The 23,198-nt window shown below is 35.4% G+C and overlaps 1 protein-coding gene across 2 annotated transcripts in view; it reads left to right on the top strand.

Annotated features, from left to right (window-relative positions):
- The window catches only part of LOC101887219 (GTP-binding protein RAD), a 160,660-nt gene extending 142,455 nt beyond the window's left edge, over positions 1-18,205 (top strand). The window contains exons 7-10 of one of the 2 annotated variants that reach the window (XM_011292704.3): positions 3,293-3,473; positions 7,366-7,499; positions 7,838-7,957; positions 17,649-18,205. In XM_011292704.3, the coding sequence (XP_011291006.1) occupies positions 3,293-3,473; positions 7,366-7,499; positions 7,838-7,957; positions 17,649-17,798 (585 nt within the window). In that variant the 3' untranslated portion in view covers positions 17,799-18,205. The remainder of the gene's footprint in view (positions 1-3,292; positions 3,474-7,365; positions 7,500-7,837; positions 7,958-17,648) is intronic. The other variant, XM_005179811.4, reaches the window with a different exon arrangement.
- Positions 18,206-23,198: the final 4,993 nt, after the last annotated feature.

Below are 23,198 nucleotides of genomic sequence, written 5' to 3'. Positions count from 1 at the left end.
ATATGGGGGTATATATGATATTGTGGACCTATTAAAACAAATCTATGTCTAGCTGTAAAGTACTCACAAGGAACTCCTTGTGGGGATTTTCAGATAATTCCATTGGAAAAAGTGGCTAAAATCATCAAACTACTGAATATCGGGGGGTATCGTTATATGGGGGATATACGATATTACGGACCTATATAGACAATTCCCTTTCAGGGGGTAAAGTGCTCACAAAGAACTCCTTGTGTGGATTTTCAGACAATACGATTTGAAAATGTGGCCAAAATCATCAAAATACCGAATATCGGGGGTACCGTTATATGGGCGCTATACGATATCATTAACCTATATAAAGAATTCTCTGTCGGGGGGTAAAGTGCTCACAACGATATCGATATCGTGAACCTATATAGACAATTATTTGTCAGAGGGTAGAATACTCACAAGGGACTCCTTTTGTGGAATTTCAGACACTTCCATTGAAAAATGTGGCTAAAATCGTCAAAATACCAAATATCGGAGGGTACCGTTATGTGGGAGCTATACGATATCGTGGACCGAAATAGCCCATCTTCGAACTTGACCTGCCTGCAGACAAAAGAGAGATCTGTGCAAAATTTTAGTTTCCTATCTTAATTCGTTTAGACTGTAGCATGATTACAACAGACGGACGGACAGGGCTAAATCGTCTTAGAATTTTACGCTGATCAAGAATATATATACTTTGTTGGGTCTAAAATGATTATTTCGATGAGTTAAAAACGGAATGACGAACTTAATATACCCTCCATACTATGCATGTTGGAGGGTATAAAAACATGTAAAAATTATGGCTTTTGACTTTGTGGCAAATTTTTTATCTCACCCTGTATAGAGGAGCCATAGCTATATCTGAACCGATATACACTTAATTTGTAGTACTGGTTTCTAGGATGAATTCAGTCATAATTGCCAAAATTCAGTCCATTTGAACTGATATTAGCCATTTGGTGCATAATAAACTTTTTATCGGATAAAGATATATATATGAGCTATATCCTAATCTGAACCGATCTTGATAAAATTTGACTGAGGTATTTTCGAGTAAATTATTATTATTAATTATTAAATTAAACCCCCCAATCGGGAGCTCTGGCTATACTTGAATCGATTTTCTCCAAATATGGTGTACTTGCTTCTAGACTGAATGCGGTGGGATGTACCAACATTTAGGTAATTATGACTTATATTGGCCATTTGGTGCACAATTAACCTGAAATCAGTTGAAGTTATATGGGAGCTATGTCTAAATCTGATCCGATTATCACCAATTTCAATAGGGATCCCCCTTGGGGCAAACAAATATTGTTTTGAAATTTTCATTCACAAGAATACATGGACAGACGAACGGACGGACTGACATGCATAAATCGACTCAAAAAGTGATTCTATGAAGATCCTCAAAAGTAACAGTGGGTCTATCTCGCTTCTTTCTCCCAAACAAATTCACAAAGGCATAATACCCTTAACACCAAGTGGTGTGGGGTATAAATATTGTTGAACGGCTTCTATATTGAACATTCATATAAAAAAGTGAAATAGTATTAGTCGGTTTTGCCGACAGATGTATACCCCAGGCTTGTTGATTGAAATTCTTAGATGTTCAAAGTTTGAGTAGAATTGAATATTAATTTCGCGTTTTATTAGCTTCATGGATATTCAAAAATGTTGACTCTTTGTGGGGAAGATACCAAAAGGAGTGAACCGGTATATCCCATCTTTACACCAGACCATGGGTCAATAAAAATATTGTGATGTGTATAATTTATAGATAATCGGATTCTTATGACACATCTTATCAGAGTTGGAATTATTCAAGATTTTAACCCGTTGTGGGGGAGTTACCAGCCGGAGTGGGCCGATTTAGTCCATTTTCATAGCTGACCTAGCACTGAGGCAAATATTAGTATTTGCAAAGTTGGAGCAAAATCGGATTATCGTTTCCTTTTCCTTTGCAAATATTGGCATTTTGTGGACCAATATTTCCCATCTCCGAACTCGATCTAAGTTTGATAATAATATTACGTTGTACCAAATTAAGACCAAATCGGATACTCCCTTCGAGAGTTATTGTGCTCACTAGCCAGCCAGAGGGACGGACGGACGGACATCGACTCCAAATCGACTCCAAATGTCCTGAAACGTATTTCGTCCAAAGAGACCTATGGTCTATGAAAAGTTAAAAAATATATTTAAAGAATTTCCCAACCAAACATTCCTGGGTTCTCCTAAAAATAATTACAATTTATTAAGGAATATTTTTCAAAATCTTCCAAGTCAAATAAAAGAAGATTTTTGAAGAATATTTTTTTAAGGACTTTCCAAAAATTAATCGTGTATTTCAAAAAATTAATTTGAACGGCTTTTTAACCAAATAATCGGGAATTTTTACAAAAATTTCTCAGATAATTCTGAATAAAACATCTTGGATTTTTAAAGAATACTTTGGAAGGACTTCCCCGGCATTTAATGAATATATCTCAAGTATTATTCTAAATAAAGTTTAGTTTGTAGTATCCCAATAAAAAAAATTTAAACCATTTAAAAACTGTCCCAAATCTATAATAAAAGATTTAAGAAAAAAAAAAAACGTAATCAAAAAATCGAGAATTTATTAGAAATTAGGATTGTAAAGTTTACGGTATGATTTGGCGCGGTAACATCATTAAGAATTGTAAAGTTTACGGTCCTTTTGAATTTATAGGAAAAATTTTCTTTCGAGGACTTCCAATCTTAAAGCTCATTCCTCAAACCGCCAAATTCAACATTACACAAGACAGTCTCCCGAAAATTGTATGTCCTTTGAATACCAAATTAAACCTCTTTACCCATTTTTCCTCTAAATGACCAAAATTTGTTAATTTTCAGCCCATAAGCCTTACATAATTTATCACCATTAACAACACATTTCAACAGAAGCCAAAACCGCTCTTGCCTCAAAATAGGGGGAAGAAGAACCAAAAGCACACCCACAAATAAAACATTCATCCATGCCATGCCATTTCAAATGACAATTGCACGACAAGAAAAAGGCAAAACGATTTATCCTTAGGGCGGCTGACTGCAAATTAATATCCTGCCAAAAATTGTTTTGTTGACATAACTTAATTATTTTCTAATTTCTCTTTTTTGCTTCTTCTACTTCTCGTTTTCGTTTTGCCCAAAATCATTTCCGTTGCCGTTTACGAAACGATGGTATTATGCAACTACCCCCAACCCAACCACAAATGTGAATTCGAATTCAAAACCCCACCATCCGCCACAGGACGAATTGGAAAAAGCTGATGCCTTCTTGGTTGTATACTCCTGTGTGGACAAAGAGTCATTTACACGCGCCAAAAACATCCTTGCCCATCTGCAAGATATGGATTTAATTAGGACCCGACCAATTATTTTGGTGGCAAATAAAATTGATTTGGCGCGGTCACGTGCGGTATCTGCCCAAGGTAAGTAAGAAAATACAAAAACATAAGGAAACAGAGAGGGGGAGAGAAAGCGGGATGCAATCTTTATTAATGATAATAAATAAATCTCAAATAATTCTATTGAAAATCCATCTGCTGGTCAATTGAAAAGAGGACACAACTTTTTTGTGGTCAATTATTAATAAGACAGGAAATAATAATGAATAATTATCAAATAATTATTCCAAGAAGTTCGCAATGAAATTGGGGGAAATTTTGATGGTAAAAAAAAGTAATTCGAATATAATTAGGTGGGGGTCTTTTGAAATTGTCAAAATTTATAACGATTTTTTAATGCAAAAATTCAATAAAACGAGGGAGATTTCCGTCATAGTCAAAATTAAATAAAGCAAATCGAATGACAATCGTGGATTTTTTTAACAGTATATTGGACCTCCGCATTCAGTGTATTAGTGGGAAAAGTAAAAATTATCTTTTACTTTGGATGTAGTTTCAATTCTAGCTTTATTTACAAATATTTTTCTTAAGTACTACAAAAACTCATCTAACATAACCTAATCGCAACTACACAATTATTCTTATCTATTCTAATATTGAATGGAGAACATTGCAGGACTACTTGTCCAATCATTGAAGAGGTCTCTTGAGTATACCTAATAAACGGATCGAGATATTTACGGGGTGAGATGAAAAAACTGCAACCTACTTCGATACTGCTGTCATTTCTAAGCCACTCGTCCGACAGCTGTTAAATTATTCCAGTGACAGCTCATTATATTGTTTACAAGGGTACAAAAGCGTTTTGGTGAGAATTTTCCAGAAAAAAAGTTATTCGTGAGGGAATTCGAGCGTAATAGTATGATTTCTTTATATTTAACTGGAAAACCACAAGTGGCTATCGTTAGAGCACTCCAGCATTTAAATGTGAATAAATCTTTTGTGGCTCGTACCAATCGCTCGTTACCCTGATACTGGTAGCGTAGCCCGACGTCAAGGAAGTAGACGGAAGAAAACAGCAACATCAGCAGAAATGGTTCGAAAAATAAAGAAGCGACTTGATGGAAACCCGCGTCGCAGTTGCCGAAAAAAGGCTCTCGGTCTGAAAATATCGCAATATTACATTCGGCAAATATTGAAAAATGAGCTCGGGGTAAGGCCATTGAAATTCCAAAAAGTGCAGGAACTTACACCGCAATGGAAAGAAAATAGACTCAAAAGAGCAAAAGAGTTGCTTCGCTTGGCCGAAAGTGGTGAACTGCCGAATTTGGTTTTCTCCGATAAGAAACCATTCGTTGTCCAGCAGTTTGTAAAGAAACAAAATGATCGTGTTTACTTGTCATAGAGGTCAGCTGTAAATGTGCTCCTTTGGTTGGCCACCAGAAATCAAGCGCCGGCCATGGTGATGGTGTGGGCCGCCATAACAGCCGATGGTCGCTCTACGCTCTAATCGAATGTGGCTTCAGAATAAATGTCGAATATTACCACGAAAATATTCTGGAGGGTGTATAAATGCCTTGGGCACGCAAACATTTTGGCCGCAGGCCTTGGACATTCCAACACGACTCAGCACCATCGCACTCAGAACGCGCCACCCAAGAATGGTTACAAAATGAGGTTCGTCGCTTCATTTCCAGCTCACAATGGCCATTAAAATCTCCGGATATCAATCCGTTGGACTATTTTGTCTGGAGTATTTGGGAAAGCAAGATCGGCATTAAAAAAATACCAAAGTGTCGATCATCTCAAGCAAGCGCTTCACCGGGAATGGGCCTAAATATCGCAGAGCAACATTCGGGCTGCGTGTGACGGTTTCATTGGCCGTTTGAAGGCCATAATTCGTGAAAAAGGGTGACCAATTCGAATAAATCTAAACTTATTCTAAAATTTGATGCTATTTCCGACTGTTTTTTTACCCCCCACCTTAAAAAGAAGGGTATATTAACTTTCTAAGTCGATTTAACGATGTCCTTCCGTCTGTCTGTTGAAATCACAATACAGCCCCCATTATTTGATGTAGAGTTTCAAACAATTTGTATTATGTCTAGAACGGTTGATATTGAAAATGAGACATATCGGTACACGTTTTGGTATAGCCGCAATATACCGGTACCTCCCGATATTCGGTATTTCGATGATTTTAGCGACATTTTTTACCGGAATGGTTTCAAATTTGGTATTTCAAGTTCGTAACGGATACTTCAGTCTGTGACAGAAAATTGTCAGCGCAGGTCTACGTCTTCGTACAGCCCTCATATAACGCTACCTCCCTATATTCGGTATTTTGATGATTTTAGCGACATTATTCACCGGAATTGTTTCAAATTTAATATTTGAAGGTCGTAATAGATACTTCAGCCTAAGACAGAAAACGAGCCATGTAGATCCACGACTTCGTATAGCCCCCATATGACGGTACCTCCCGATATTGTGTATTTTGATGGTTTTAGAGACATTATTTACCGGAATTGTTCCAAATTTCGCATTTAAAGTTCGTAATGGATACTACAGCCTACGCCAGAAAATTGTCAGTGCAGGTCCACGTCTTCATATAGCCCCCATATAACGGTATCCCCGATATTGGGTATTTTGATGATTTTAGCGACATTATTTACAGGAATTGTTTCAAATTTCGCATTTGAAGTTCGTAATTGATACTTCAGCCTATGGTAGAAATTTGTCTGTGCAGGCTGACGTCTTCGTATAGCCCCCATATAACTGTACCTCCCGATATTCGGTATTTTGATGATTTTAGCGACATTATTTACTGGAATTGTTTCAAATTTCGCATTTGAAGTTCGTAACGGATACTACAGTCTATGACAGAAAAATGTCAGTGCAGGTCCACGTCTTCGTATAGCCCCCATATAATGGTACCTCCCGATATTCGGTATTTTGATGATTTTAGCGACATTATTTACTGGAATTGTTTCAAATTTCGCATTTGAAGTTCGTAATTGATACTTCAGCCTATGGTAGAAATTTGTCTGTACAGGTCCACGTTTTGGTATGGCCCCCATATAATGGTACCTCCCAATATCCGATATTTTGATGATTACATACATTATTCACCGATTTTTGTTTCAAGTTTCGCATTTGAATATTATTATAAAAGTTGCCTATGCTGGTCCACGTCGTCGTATTTTTGTTTCGGTTTTTATTTTTTGAAAATTGCCAAATTCGTTCCAAATGGTGGAGGGTATTCAAGGTTCGGTCTGGCCGAACATACAGCTTTTTACTTATTTATCTCACCCTGTACTCTCACCTTAAGGTCTTTAAGAGACTGTCAAGTAAGGTCAAAATACATCATTCAGTCCAATCATGAAAATTTACACGAAATTCTATTATTACAGAATTTATCATTTCTCGAGAGATAATTCCTCCAAACATCTTTAATTGACGAGAAATATTTTGAGAATATTGCAACGCTAATAGGTGTTTTTCGTACGGAAACACGACGATGACGTGAAAACGTGCTAAGTTCCGGCTTAATATAAATTCCATTAACTTGGACAAGCGTGAGTTATTTTGATATTGAACCTTCGATGACCACTAGAAGCATGATTTCTTTCATTTTCCATTTTAAATTTGGCATTTATTTATATTAATATTAATATATACTTAATGGCTACAGTATAAATAAATAATGTCCTTCGCCATAGGTCTTACATTGTAGGAGACTACGATAGTTAAGAATATATTTGTGGCCAATTGTAATGCTATGCAATCATAAAATTATTTTAGTGTTTTTACAACAGCTTAGAAAGAGGCTAATACAAAATATAATTAAATTTAAATCTATCTTACTGTATCTTACTATATTATTACTGAACTTTGTTGTAGAAGACTCAGAGAATATTTCTTACTACAATATTTGAATTCAATTAAATGTTTATTATTTTTTAATTCTTTTCAGATGGTAAATGTGTGGCCTGTACCTATGGAGCGAAATTCATTGAAGTGTCGGTGGGCATTAATCACAACTGTGATGAACTGCTGGCGGGTACTCTGACTCAAATACGTTTGAAAAAGGAACAGAATCGTATACAGGTAAAATCACCATGCCAATCCAAATCTAAAATTTCGGTTTCAACTGAATTATAGTTTAGAAATTTTCCAAATTCTTTCAAAAATAAATCTAACACGAAATCAGTCTATTAAAAAAATTAATTCATCGAGCTTAACAACGAATTAACACCCAAAAAATTCACATTTCACCCTCAAGTAGTTGGATTGGCTTTAAATGTTTGAAAAACAATCAAAGAATATCATTTTGTTTTTTGTTAAATTTATTTATTTCATAATTTTTGTACAATTTTTCTTTACAAAACAAAAAAAAACAAACAATCATTTTATTTTTAATTTTCATCCACATTATTTCACTTTAGCCAAAATCGAAAAAGTCCAAAAATAAGTCAAAAGATAAACACAATGCGAATTGTGACAATAGAAATCATGAAAATGAACAAGGCGAAAAATCGTTGAATGATAAAAATTCTGAAGTAATGGTGAGTAAAAATGAAATGGTGATCTTAAGACACCTCCTCGATATATATTTAAAGGGAATTTGATATTCCTCAATTTTAAAGTAATTTTATTCCCCCGCCCCACACTTAGTTGTGATACAAAGTATTTACTTTTTCCAAAAGTATTTTTAACCGTTTTCCCTAAAAGTATGCTACAGTTTTTTCTTAATTACAACCAATAAGTCCCTAATTAAAAGGCGTTTACATGGTTTCAGTTTCAATGATTCTTTTTTCAAAGTATTCTCCCCGTAAATTTGTAAAATATTTTTAAAAAAATATATAAATTTATAAATTATGCATTTTCCCATAAGATTCCAATAGCAAAATGTTTTTCCCCTTCAATAATGGTATTTTTGGCCCAATAATTTATTTTCCAAAACTCTTCATGTTCATATGTATGTATTTTACTTATTTCTTTTTTATTATGTATATAATTTTTAAATTCCTTTTTTAAATGTAATCCTAGAATTCTTTTTTAATGTAATAATTTTACTCATAAATATTTTTAATTATTCTGAGGCATATTTTGAATTGTAGGCGCGTGTTTTTTTTTCGACTATTTCACTTGGATAATGTTCATCCTGAAAAAGATGGGGTACGGGAGGAAGAATAAAGAGGCCCTAATATGAAAAAAAGGCTCTCAGATAAAAGATAGAAAAATGAAATTTAGATGTAGTTACGAAAAATGTAGGGGCTATTAAATCTTTTCCTCTCCCACTGGCCTTTGTCTTCTTTTGAAGAGAAATGGTCAGAAGCAAGTAATCGGCCATATTAGTTTCTTCTTCATGGACCTTATGTTATTCTCTAACGAAAAGTTTTCCTCGTCGGAAGGAGTAGCTCGTCGAGGTCCAACTGTTCGAAAAGAGAAAAACAGCTGTTTTGTGTAATGTTCGTCTTATTCTGAACACAATGTGGGCATGATCTTTATGATGGATTAGAAATGGTTCTTCGACTAGAGACCTGAATAAGTACATGTGTCACGGAACAGGGAAGCTGGGGGTCTGGACCTGACTAAGTATTCCAGTCCTCGGAATCTGGGATGATTCATGTAAGACTACCGGATGGATTTATATGTGAGAGATCTCGATAAGAACTCAAGCAGGATGTACATGGATGTGCAAGGCCATGCCTATAGGAGACCTAATATGTATTGTTACAAAAATAAGAAAATACACGGCTCCAAGAGACCTTAGTAAGTTCTTAAGCAATTCTATAGGGATGTGCAAAGCTACACCGCGAGAGGCCTTAAAAAGTATTCAAGCATGATTCACAAGGATATGCTAGGCTATGTCTGCTAGCGACTTCAATAGATACCTAAACAGTATCAACATGTAACTGCAAGCCTAGTAACGTCCCTTTATTAGTTCTCAAGCCGGATCTACGAGGATGTGGACGTCTACGTCTGCGGGAGACCTTTATAACTAATCAAGCAGGATTTATAAAGATAGGCTAGGCTATGTCTGTGAGAAACCTTAATAAGTGTTCAAGCAGGATCTGCAAGGATATGTCAGAGTTAGTGTACTAGAGATTTTAATTGATACCCAAACAGGATCTACAAGTAACAGCAAGGCTACATCTGCGAGAGAACTTAATAAGTACTCAATCATAATCTACAAGGATATAGCAGGCTACGTCGTCTAGACACTTTAATAGACACCTAAACAGTATCTCCAAGGCTACAACTGCGGGAGACCTTAGTAAGTACTCAAGTCGGATCTACAAAGATATGCAAAGCTACTGGTATAAGAGACCTAATAAGTTTCCAAGAATTTCTACAAAGGTATGCAAGGATACGTTTTAATAAGTACTCAAGTAGGTTATACAAGGCTACGACTGCAAGAGACCAAGTCTGTGTGATATCTTAATAAGTTCTCTAGCAGGATCTACAAGGATATGCAAAACTACGTCTGCGGCAGACCTTTACAAATAGTCAAGCAGTATCGACCAGTATATGCAGGGCTACTGGTGCAAGAGACCTTATAAGTTCTCAAGAAATTCTACAGTGATATGTAAGACTACGTTTTAACAAGTACTCAATCAGGCTACGACTGCAAGTGACCTTAACAAGTTTTCAGAAAGTATATGCAAAGCTACTGGCGCCAGATACCTTAATAACTAATCAAACAGGATTTACAAGGATATGCTAGGCTTCGGCTGAGAGAGGCCTTAATAAGTACTCAAGCAGGATATGTAAAACTACGTCTGCGTGAGACCTTAATAAATATTCAAGCCGGATCAAAGAATACATGCGAAGCTGCTGGTGGAAGATACCTTGATAAGTACCCAAGCAGGAGCTACAAGGATTCTTTGGTCTACATAAGGGACTCGAGAATTCTTCTCAGCATTCAGGACTTAGAGCTAATGTGAGGTTCAAGATTCATTCTAATTTAGTCATAGTCGATTGACAATTACTGCGTGAGACCTCAAGCCGGATCTAAAAAGATATGCGAAGCTACTGGTGGAAGATATCGTAATAAGTAAATAAGTAAATAAGTCTACCAGAGGGACTCGAGAATTCTTCTGAGCATTCAGGACTTAGAGCTAATGTGAGGTTCAAAGTTCATTTTAAATTTGTCACCGTCGATTGATAATTCACCAGCAATGAGTATATGCCAGAACAAATCTCAAAAATTTGAAGGGTTTTTGCCGTCACAACTCAAATGTAATTTGAAGTTCGTCCCAATTGTGTTTACATGCTATTCAAGGGTTTCCAACAGACAATGGCTCCGTGCTCAAGGATCCGCTAACAGTTGACTCATATATCCAATGAATTATATTTAGTTTAGCAGTCTTCTTGCAGGCATTAAATGCAATTAGGACCCTCTTCTAACAAGTGATCCATGCATTAACTCTGAGTGTGTTAAAGAGAATTTTTCCCAATAGAAAATTCCTAGAAAGGCAAGGGACAGGATTAGAAAAGTACTCGATTGTAAACTCGTCATTTTATAAACCTTGGAAAAATCCTCTAAATTCTCAAAATAAAAAAATGTCGACCATAAACTATTTATTAATTCATAAAATTACTGATTTACTAAAAATTGTCAAATCGCAAATTTCTCTACATACGTGGGAAAAATCCTTGACATTTCCAAGAGCAAAATTACCGAAAATATAAACTGTTTACCAATTCACATAACAAATATTATTGTATAACATATCCTCAAAAAAAAAAAAAAATAGAATAGCACCATAAAGGAAAATGCTCAAATGGTCAGCTCCTTGAATATCTGGTTAATGGCATTCTAAGTGTTGTTCTCCAAACACTTTTGCAAGACATTCAACCTTTAGCACCGTAGCCTTTATTATTTGCCAAGTCAGCACATTATCCACCCTCATAAGCGTTCATAATTCAGGTCAATAGCACTTGATGTGCCGTTTTTTTTATTTTATTTTCTGTTTTCTTTTGTTTGATTGAAGCAAAAAAACCAGGACCAGTAATAATAGATTTTCCATTTCACATTTTTTGATTGAGTTTGTGGCACAGTTTTTTGTACATATGTAGTAGACATCTCATTGTATGTAGAAAAAGTAATGTATGTTTTATTAAATTAAATATTCACCTTTATCCATGCATATATACATACATATTCAATGAAATCACTATTGTTTCCCCTTGTACATAAATCCTTTGTTGAATTTAATTTTTTTACAATAAATATATATACAATTATGACTAATTTTTCATATAATAAGTTAAACAGATTTTTAATGCCTTTCAAAATTTAATAAAAACAGAGGTCGACAAAGTCAATACAATGCATAAAGAATCGCTTTCTTATGGACTAAATTCAATGTATTTTTTTTTCGATTTTCTTTTATAGAAAGCTTTTCAGTTATTATTTCTATTTAGAGATTTTAGTGAACTCTTTTCTGGTATTCCGTCAAAAATAATATCCTCTATTGTGCCTTCCATAGTGACCTGTTGTCCATCGCTTTCCGCCTTGTTATTAAGACACTGATATACAAGGTTTCGCAAAAGTAAACTTTCGATTTTTATACCCTCCACCTTGGAAAGAAGGGTATATTAACTTTGTCATTCCGTTTGTAACATCCTTAAATATTCGTATTTCGCAGAACCCATAAAGTATATATATTCATAATCAGCATAAATTCTAAGTCGATTTAACGATGTCCGTCTGTCTGCCTGTTGAAATCACGATACAGCCCACATTATTTGACGTAGAGCGCCAAAATTTAGAAGAGCAATTGGTATTGTGTCTAGGATGGTTGGTATTGAAAATGAGATATATCGGTCCACATTTTGATATAGCCCCCATATAAAGGTACCCCCCGATATTAGGTATTTTGATGGTTTTTGCCACAATTTTTCACTGATTTGCTAAAAATTATTATTTCTTGGTCATAATGGTTTCCAGCTCCGGTGGCGAAACATTGCATGTATGGGTCCATGATTTGGTATAGCCCCCATATAACGCTACCTCCCGATATTCGGTATTTTGATGGTTTTTGCCACATATTTTCACTGATTTGTCTAAAAATTGGTATTTGTGAATCATAATGGGTCCTAGTTCGTGTGGCGAAACATTGTATGTATAGGTCCGCGTTTTGGAATAGTCCCCATACAACGGTACCTTCCAATATTCGGTATTTTGATGATTTTTGACACATTTTTTACGAATTTCTCTGAAAATTTGGTAGTTGTAGATCATAATGGGTCCCAGTTCGTATGGCGAGTCATTGTAATTACAGGTCCACGGTTTGGTATAGCCCTCATATAACGGTATCTCCCGATATTCGGTAATTTGATGATTTTTGCCACATTTTTTTCACGTATTTGTCTGAAAATTGGTATTTGTAGGTCATAATGGGTTCTAGCTCCGGTGGCGAAAACTTGCATGAGTAGGTCCATGATTTGGTATAGCCCCCATATAACGGTACCCTCCGATATTCGGTATTTTGATGGTTTTGGCCACATTTGTTTCCTTTACCCTAAGGTGGAGGGGATTAAAAGTTTGGCCCGGCCGAACTTAATGCTCTTTTACTTGTTTTAACTTAAATTAAAACAAATAAAAAAGCTGTAAGTTCGACCGGGCCGAAATTTGAATACCCTCCATCATTTGGTAAAAATTTGGCAATTCTCAAAAAAATAAAATCCGTTAAAAGTTCTGTTACAATCTAAATACCGAATATAGCCGTATATTAGGGTCTATAAGACGATGTGGACCTGCATAGGCAGGTACCATGGGGGTTATAAAATTATGAACTTCAAATACAAAATTTGAAACAACTCCGGCGAATAATGTCGCTAAAATCATCAAAATACCGAATTTCGGGTGGTACCGTTATATGGGGGCTATACGAAGACGTGGACCTACATGGTCCATTTTCAATATCAAAAGTCCTGCAGACATAACACACATTTGAGAAAAAATTTATCAACCTACTTCATTTCGTTCGGAAGCTAGAGTGATTTCCATAAACGGACGGACACTTCCATATCGACATAGAATTTTATGCTGATCAAGAATATATATACTTTGACGGGTCTAAAATGTATATTTCGAGGTGTTACAAACGGAACGACAAACTTAATGTACCCGCCATACTATGGTGGAGGGCGTCAAAATTAAAAACTTAACTTAAACTTTAAAAAAGGCCCAATGATTTCTCCAGCGAAAACAGCACACCATACAGTGACTTTGAGCGGGTGTAAAGGCTCTTCGTGGTTTATACGCCTATTTTCTGTGCCACAGAAGCATAAATTTAGCTTATTTACGTACCCGCTATAATGGAATTGGGCCTCATCACTGATGATTAGTTATGATGAAAAATCATCTTCTTCTTGGTGGTGATTAAGGATGGCTGATGCACCATCTGGACTTTGAACGGAAATATCTTCAAATTTTGTACCAAAATTCGACCGTCGACTGATACCCATTTGCGCGGCATGTCGTCTGGTCATTGTCGACGGTGCCATCACATTCTCGGCTATAGCAGCAATATTCTATGCAGAACGGATAATTTGGGGTCTGCCACTCCTGTTATCATCTTTTGTTGCGCCCGTCTCTTCGAGGCGAGCGCCTATACGTCAAAGGCTTTCACCAGTTGACGTTGACGACAAGGAAATCCACGACGAAATTTACATTGTGCCAAAATCACCGACCGACCGTAATTCGCATGTGTTTACTACAAAATTGTCAAACCAGAACTAACATTAGGGACCAATCGAAATATTTATAGAATTTTCTAATAGAAGGATTACTATTGCGCCACTTACTTACTTTGTGTATAGTCTGGTTCCGCTAGGTTTAGAATGTATGCTACCCTTATGAGATGTAGCCATAGATCTTCTAGAATGTATGCTACCCTTAGGAGATGTAGCCATAGATCCGTTTGGTAGATTTGGCAGGACAATTAAACAGATACGACGTAGTACTCTTCGCTTCGGCCTATTGCTCACGGTGTACTCGGCAAGTTGGTAATTGAAATTGCCAGCGCACCCTTTCGGATCAGTCACCGTTACGTTGTTAAAAGCGACTGCAGTCCTGTCATCTTCTTCCCATTTTCGAGAGTAACATAACCGTTATCCACAGCTTACTTGTATCGGTTCCAATGATGCAACACTTCAGATAGTTTAGCTACGTTTTTTGACTTTCACTGTCTGTTCGCTGACTTTGGAATATTTAAGGTTGGTACGCTCATTCACTAACCCCCTGTGTCTACTGGGAAATTTGGTCTAATTTCGGGTATTCGACCACCAGGTTTTCCGAGCATCAGAATGGTTGGGCAAAATTCTGAATTTCTGTCCCATGGTTAAGGAAATTTTGGCGTTCAGAGGTTATGAAATCGGACGATCTGGTAAATGATGTGCTACCATGTCACGTCACGACCGGATGACACAATGGTTAAATCTGACACTACTCGTATTCGGATGGGGACACTCTCATTTAACGTGCAAAATTCTTAGCAGTGAATTTGCTCTGTCAACCCCTTGGTCATTACTTAGAACGGACTGCAGCAACTAATGGTAGGCATTGAAATCCCCTAGTACCAGCCGGTTATTACATGCCAAAACCGGCATTATTTTAGGCAAGTAACGCATTAACCACCTCTACATCGACGATTGGCTGCTGCCCCATACATTCCATGTTCGAATCACTAGATACTAGCTTGAGCAATATAGGTCTGTATTGAACAGAATGGTGTAACAGGGACGCTAATCCGCCACATCAACTTCTGGTGCGATTTTTCATAAATATATCCCAAACATTGCATCGTTTTACGCTAAAATTTTCATGAGCTTGGTATCCTGCACTGCTGCGATCAAGACATTCCTCTGATTTATAAATTCTAATACCTCATAAATTTTACCTCGGAGTCCGTTGCAATTGAATTGCAAGACATGGACTCGCTGGGGACTACTTTGTTGCAGCACGATGTAACATAATCCCTATCGCTGCAGTCTCACAACCAGATTAGATCGGAACAATTTCTAAAATGCACCCATCATCTGCATCAATTGTATGGCACCGAGACAGATCTATGGTGAATGATGTTTCGACAAACCGTTCGGACCGTGATCCATCCCGGCATTCCGGGATGGTGCTGCTCCAAAAACTGAAAAATAAACAAACACGGACAAATATATAAACTGAGCCGGCGGTGTTGTTATCTCAGTAGATTCGGCGTCGTAGATCCCGTTGAACTACGATGACTACCACATTCCTAATCTTTATTTCCATTGGGTGGATATAAAGAGCACCTCGTTGGTGTATTCCTCATTGCCGTTCTGATGCCCAGGCAAGACGTTCTGCAAGATTTTGATACTGCACTTTTTATCCATTACTGTCCATCAGACTACCGAGCCGTATATTAGAATAGGTCTAATTAAGCTTTTGTACAGCCAGTGAGACATTTTTATACCCTCCACCATAGTATGGAGGGTATATTAAGTTTGTCATTCCGTTTGTAACACCTTGAAATACACATTTTAGACCCCACAACCATATATATTCTGGATCAGCATAAAATTCTATGTCGATTTAGCGATGTCCGTCCGTCTATCCGTCTTTGGGAATCACTCTAGCTTCCGAACGAAATGAAGTAGGTTGATAAAATTTTACTCAAATGTGTACTATGTCTGCAGGACTTTTCGTAATGAAAATGGGCCATGTAGGTCCACGTCTTCGTATAGCCCCAATATAACGGTACCTCCCGATATTTGGTATTTTGATTCGCCGGAATTGTTTCAAATTTGGTATTTGAAGTTCGTAATGGATACTACAGCCTTCGGCGGTACAGGTCCACGTCTTCGTATAGCCCCATATAAGTTTGTAATGTAACCAGCCATATTGTAATGGCTTATGGCAAATGTTATTTTTAAGATTTTAACAGAATTTTTAACGGATTTTTTTGTTTTTGAGAATTGCCAAATTCGTTCCAAATGGTGGAGGGTACTCAAAGTTCGGCCCGGCCAAACTTACTGCTTTTTACTTGTTTACTTTGTTGAATCAGCCTTCTGATGACTCATTGCAGAAAACAAAAAATCTTCTAACTATTCTCTCCTTCAAGGTTTCGTAGTCGAATTTCACAATAGTACTCCTCCTAGTGTTACTTTTGATTAAGGTATTTATTTCTGTTTTTTTCTATATGCCTCGTTAAATGCTTTTCAAAGAATGATCCCTGTGATGCTATGATCCAACTACACTTTCGCAAGTATGAGTGTGCATCATTGAGTCCAATGTGATTATAAGTGCTGCCAAGTACATTTCTGCCACTAGAACTACTAAAATGGCGCAAGCATAAAATGTTGCGTGCGTCGAAGAATAAGATAAAGACGTACAATCCAATCTGGCTCTTATTTCACATTTTATAAGAGTTATAATTATTCAAAATTTTGACTCTTTGGGGGGAAGGTACCAGAAGGAGTGGACCGATATAGCACTGATGAAATATTAGGATTTCTGTGCAGAAAATATTTTTTTTTGAAAATTTCGACTTTTCGTGGGGGAGGTACTAGAAGGAGTGGACTGATATATGTCATTTTAACGTCAGATCTTGGGTTAATAAAAATAATGGGGTGTGTGAAATTTGAAGACAATCGGACTCTTACATCACAGTTTATAAGAGTTGTAATTATTCAAAATATTGACCCTTTGTGGGGGAGGTGCTAGAAGGAGTGGACCGATAATGTCCATTTTCGCGCCTGACCTTCCACTGATGGAAATAGTAGAATTTGCAAAGTTGGAGCAAAATCGCATCATCCTGATGCGATTTTTGAAAGTTTCAACATTTTGTGGGGGAGGTATCAGAAGGAGTGCCCAGCTCTGAACTCAATCTATGTTTGACAAAAATATTACGATGTAACAAGTTGGGACCAAATCAGTACTCCCTCCCAGACAGACGGATGGGCGGACATCTCTAGATCAACACCTAATGTCCTGAAACGGATTTGGTCCAAAGATACCTAGGGTCTAAAACCTTTATTTCGACTAGGCACGTTTTGACGGTATCAAATGATATATACCCTCTCTAGACATATGACTGAGGGTATAAAAATACGGTTACTAACTTTTTCTGTAGAAAAAATTAATTCTCTGGAAATGTGAACTTTGAGCGACCTCTGTATAACCCATTGTGTTTTGAAAATCCCTAATTAAAACCTTTTGCTTTAATGTAAATTAACGTATTTTTAATATTTTTCCATTAATAGGGTAATCGTGACACATCCCCTTCACCGGCCCATTGGTATAAGAGTCGCAGTGTGATGATGGCCAGCATGAAAGCGCGTCAGATGTTAACATGGTTGTTGGGCAAAGAAGATTCCAAATTTAAAAATTGTGAAAATCTGCAAGTTTTGTAAATAAAAAAACGACAACACACAACCAGAGACGGAACCAAAAAGCCCCCACAATAAACAATAATAAATGTATAATAAAAAATATGGAAGTATGAATACAGGAACCAAATTGGGAAAAGGAACAAACAATTATAAGGACCGAAGGCCTTTTTTTAGAAGAGAACAAAGTTAATTTTTTTTATAACATAAGGTTTCCATATGTAGTCCCCAAAATAATAAATTATTTTTTGTAAAATAGTTTTTGCAAAATACTTTGTTTAATCAAATGTATAAGAAATATTATTTATAAAATTAAATCTTATAAAGTTGTATAAATAAAGAACATTAAGCCTGATTATCAAAAATTAAATCAAATTTAATTTAAAACCAAACAAACAAAAAATTTCAAAAGCCAATAAAAAAAAAAACAATTATAAAACAAAATTGAAATAATACGCTAATTGGTGAAAAGCAAGCAAATTAATGCTTGGGGTGGAGGGCCAATGTGTGGATTTCATTGAGGCGCAAAAACAAGAAAATCATTTTATGACCTTGCCACCCCCCCTGGCCAATTTCCACCCCTATCTGAATATATATTTATATGTTTATAATGCCATTTAAAATATTTAAACAATTAAATAACAATTAAAAAAGAAACAACAACAACCAAATCCCATAATAATTAATTATACAACAAACATACAAAAACTATGCAACTTTGTGGATCCAAAAAAAAATGCAAATATAAAAAAATAAAATGTTTTTCAATCATATAAACATAGTTTTTACTCGCTATTATAATATTAAGCATATAGGAAAATATATGAAAATAAAAAATGAATAATACCAAAGTTAAACGAACAAGTATTTATGTTATTAATATAATAAAATAAAGCTTATAATAATTATTACAAAAAAAAAAAAACAAAGTGAAACATATATTTAAAATATTTACCATGTACTTATGTACATGCAAATTGAAAAAAATACCAAACTATTTTTACTACAACAATTTCGTATAGTACAGTGTTTTTGGAAATGTACAAAACTTTTTGTTTAAGTTTCTAGAAAAATAATTAAAAACTATGTTGTGTTATAAATGGCAATAGAATGTGCACTTTAGTGCACATATCTAATAATTCACTCAATCCAGTTCAATGTGTAAACGTTCTATTACTTTTTGAAAGACGAATATAGGTAGATGCATGGCAGAAGAATACAGGTAAATGCATCAACGCTTGGGAGCATTGATATGTTAAAAAAATTAGTGTTTTTTGTCCAATATAAGTAGATTTTTATTTGTTTTCTTATACGACGTCATTCGGAGGTCATTATAATTCGTGTTTTCAACAATTTTTACAAATTTAAATAATTTTTCATTCAACATTTTCAATTCCAAAATTGGTTTGACAGTTCATTGTCCCAGCAGCTGTGTCGATGTGTCTACCTATATTCTCTACCATGGGTAGATGCATGGTACAATGAATTCAAGGTAGGGCAGAACAACCATATGATTTCAATTTTTTTATTTTTCTGGCTTAATATGTCAACTTCATTTGTTTATGTATGTGTATTTTTTCAATAATAAAAAAATTTTCAGGAAATATTCAAATTTGGGTGTTTTCAAAATGCTTATTGCAACGTATACCTCGACAAAATCTATAGTTTTTGTTGCGAAATAAACCATAAGAGATATATAGAACTTAATTTTGAAAAGAAATTTTGACCTTTCATTCATTTTTCGCGGTTTGAAATTATTTATTTGAAATAAATGCAACAAGTTGTTTGATTTTTTATTGTTTTGATACTAATTCTGACATTACAAGCCAAACAGGTAGACCTCTATACTTGCAATTTTTTCAAAGTTGACCTACCTTCTCTTCATTGTACCATGGGTAGATGCATCGATACAGCTACTGTGTGGACAATGAACTGTCAAACCAATTTTGAAATTAAAAATGTTGAATGACAAATTGTTTAAATTTGTAAAAATTTTTGTAAAAACGCGAGTTTTAATAACCTTCGAATGACGTCATATAAGAAAACATTTAAAAATCTGAAAACATTTAATTTTTTGACATATCAATGCTCTCAAGCGTTTATGCATCTACCTGTATTCTTCTGTCATGGGAAGACTTGTCTTTGACATTGAAGTTCGACTTCGGAATGTTTAGTTCAAAGTTATTATTCATTGAATGGATCATCCTTGGTAGAATTAAGAAGTTGACCCTTTGCAATCATATGTTTAGATTTGTTAGACAATTCTGTGGAGGGTATATTAGCTTTGTCATTCCGTTTGTAACACCTCGAAATATTTATGATAGACCCCACAAAGTATATATATTCTGGATCAGCGTTAAAAAAGACGATCTAGCGATGCCCGTCTGTTTGTTGTAATCACGCTATACTTCAAACGAATGAAATAGAAGGCTAAAATTTTGCATACATGCATATTTTCCCAGTAAATTTGCCATATTGGTCCATGTGTTCGTATAGCTTCCACATTACGGTACCTCTCGATATTCGGCATTTTCATGATTTTAGCGACATTATTCACCGGAATTGATTCAAATTTCATAATTGAAGATCTTAACGCGTACTACAGCCCTTGACAACGTAAAATTCTAAGACGATCTAGCGATGTCCGTCTGTGTGTCTGTCTGTCTGTTCTAATCACGCTATCCTTCGAACGAATTGAGATAGAAGGCTAAAATTTTGCATACATGCACAGTTTGCCACTAGGCAGCTTAAGTTCGTAAATGGACCATATCGGTCCACATTTTCGTATAGCCACCATATAATGGTACCTCCCGATAGTCGGTATTTTCATGCTTTTAGCGACATTATGTACCGGAATTATTTCAAATTTCGTATTTGAAGTACGTAATGGGTACAACAGCCTATGACAACAAATTTTGTATGCAGGACCACTTCTTCACATAGCCCCCATATAACGGTACCTCCCGATAGTCGGTATTTTGATGATTTTAGCGACATTTTTCAACGAATTATTTCAAATTTCGTATTTGGAGTTCATAATGGGTTTTGCCTATGGCAAACATTTTTGTATGCAGGTCCACGTTTTGGTATATCCCCTATATAACGGTACCTCCCGATGGTCGGTATTTTGATGATTTCAGCAATATTATTCACCGGAATCGTTTCAAATTTCGTATTGGATGATCTTAATGGATACTACAGCCTATGACAAAAACTTCGTATGTAGGTCCACGTTTTCGAATAGCCCCCATATTACGGTACCTACTGATATTCGGTATTTTGATGATTTTAGCGGCATTATTCACCGGAATTTTGTATGCAGGTCCACGTCGTCGTATATTCCCGATATAACGGTTTTTATTTAAGTGATAGTTTTGGGAATCTTAATCTATTTTTTTTTTGAAAAATTTTAAGTTCCTTTCAAATGGTGGAGGGTTTTAAAAGTTCTTGTTTTATAATATAAATTGAAAAGTGCGTACGCATACACCTAAACAAAGATCAGCTGACTGAAATTTTAAGTCGTTTTGAACTAATGTAAACATCCCATATGTAGATAGCTAACATACGTATATACACAAATCAGAAAACCTATAAAAACTTTTTTTTACAGAAAAATTCAGATCCGGATATTCTTATTTAAAATGGGACTACCTTGAAATAATAGTATCATCGGAGAGCACAGATTTGTTCATATTCACTCAAGAGTGAAACTTGCTCCCGAGCAGGATTGCTCAAAGAGAAGGAGTTTTTTACGCAGTCTACTCTTCACTCTTTTGTTTTGTGTAGAAGCGCACTTCCGAGTTACTTCTGTTAGCAAAATTAGCGTGGGAGCAAAATGACTCAAAATTAGGCCAGAGTTTGTTTTAAGAGTGTAAATGAGAAGAATAAGATATTGTTTTGGTTTTTGTGTGCGTGTGAGTGTCTAATATCAAAACGACATCGAAAAATTGAGTTTGCTGGATTTTCTCTGCTCTGAGGAGCACTTCCACTCTAATTCGAGTGAATTTAACTCTTTAGCGAATTTAATTCTTTGAATTTAACTCTTTAGCGAGTTCTTCGATAGTCTTGGAAAGAAAAACTCAAGGAGAGAAGGGCAACAACCTACACGATTATTATATTATGTAATTATTGCACAAATTCCAGAGGAGAAAGTTTCAAGTCTGATTCGAAGGCCGGCTACTGTAAAAGAGTATCAAATTGGATATTATGAACGGATAGAACGGACCACTTCTGCTGGTAACTTCCGCACGGGTTAAAATTTTGAATAACAATGATGCCCATAAAAGACGAATTGAACGGCACACCCTAACATTTCCATCAATACAGGATCTAGTGTGGAGATGGAATGCATCGGTCCTTCTGTACCCTCCCCTACAAAACCTAAACATTTTGAATAATCATATATCATATGAAATGTGGAGAGATCCCAATATTTCTACCAACACGAGGTCTGGATCACTCCTTCTGGTACCTCCACCATAAAAGATGACAATGCTTTTTTACTTGTTTTTCTTCTACAAAGAAGCCAGCCGACAAAAATACCAATCAAAAAAGCATTTTATGTATTCTCACCTTTAATCAAAACTGAGCCCTGTCCCATTAGGTTTATTACTTGCAATTCTATGAGTATGGGAAGAAAGGGGAGATGATAGAGACAGAAATATATGCTCTCCTCGCTCTCGTCAGTGAATCCTGTTATTCTTATCCGTTTCTCCGGGCTCCCTAATCTTCCTGACTCTTCTGGGAAATTATAACTCCTTTCTTACTACTTGAGCATTAGCAGGTTTCTTAAGCGACTGTTAGTGAAGATTATTATGGAGACGGTCTGCGTGTAGAAAAATATTGATTTGAATTTCTCTTTTGTTCTTATTTGTATCCTTCCTGACATTGTCCATTTATAACACAAACTGTATTTTTTAATCTACAGGTTTCCATTACTTCACCATACCGAACCAAAACTTAATATGCTCAATTAAAAATGCAAAATATGGTCTTACTATTTTTTGTTTCTTTGTTTTAAAAACACAAATACATAGATACCCACAATAAATTGCTTCCAAACTTACATTTGTGTATAAAACTGTATTCTTTACTTAAGTATGTATGTTTGTATATGCATTGAATGTATTTGCTTTACATAATTGTTTATACACATATTTTTAATATAAATTTTATATAAAAACAAAAAAACAAACCGTTTACTTATCAAAACAGAATTTCCAAAGTCTTCCTTAAGTACACATTTTTTATTGGATTTGACTTTTGTTTTCTGCTAAACATAATTGACCATTTTCCTCCTTAATAGTTATGTTTTATATACTAATAAAAAAAAACTAAACTTAATATAAAATGCCACAAATATACAACTATATAAATCAATAAAAAAAACATTAAATTTATTTTTCATTATAAGTTATTATATTT

Source organism: Musca domestica, unplaced genomic scaffold (genome assembly GCF_030504385.1).
Source record: "Musca domestica strain aabys unplaced genomic scaffold, Musca_domestica.polishedcontigs.V.1.1 16, whole genome shotgun sequence".
NCBI classification, from domain to species: Eukaryota; Metazoa; Arthropoda; class Insecta; order Diptera; family Muscidae; genus Musca; species Musca domestica.
Note: the sequence above shows the minus strand (reverse complement) of the source record. Positions and strands in the feature narration are given on the sequence as shown.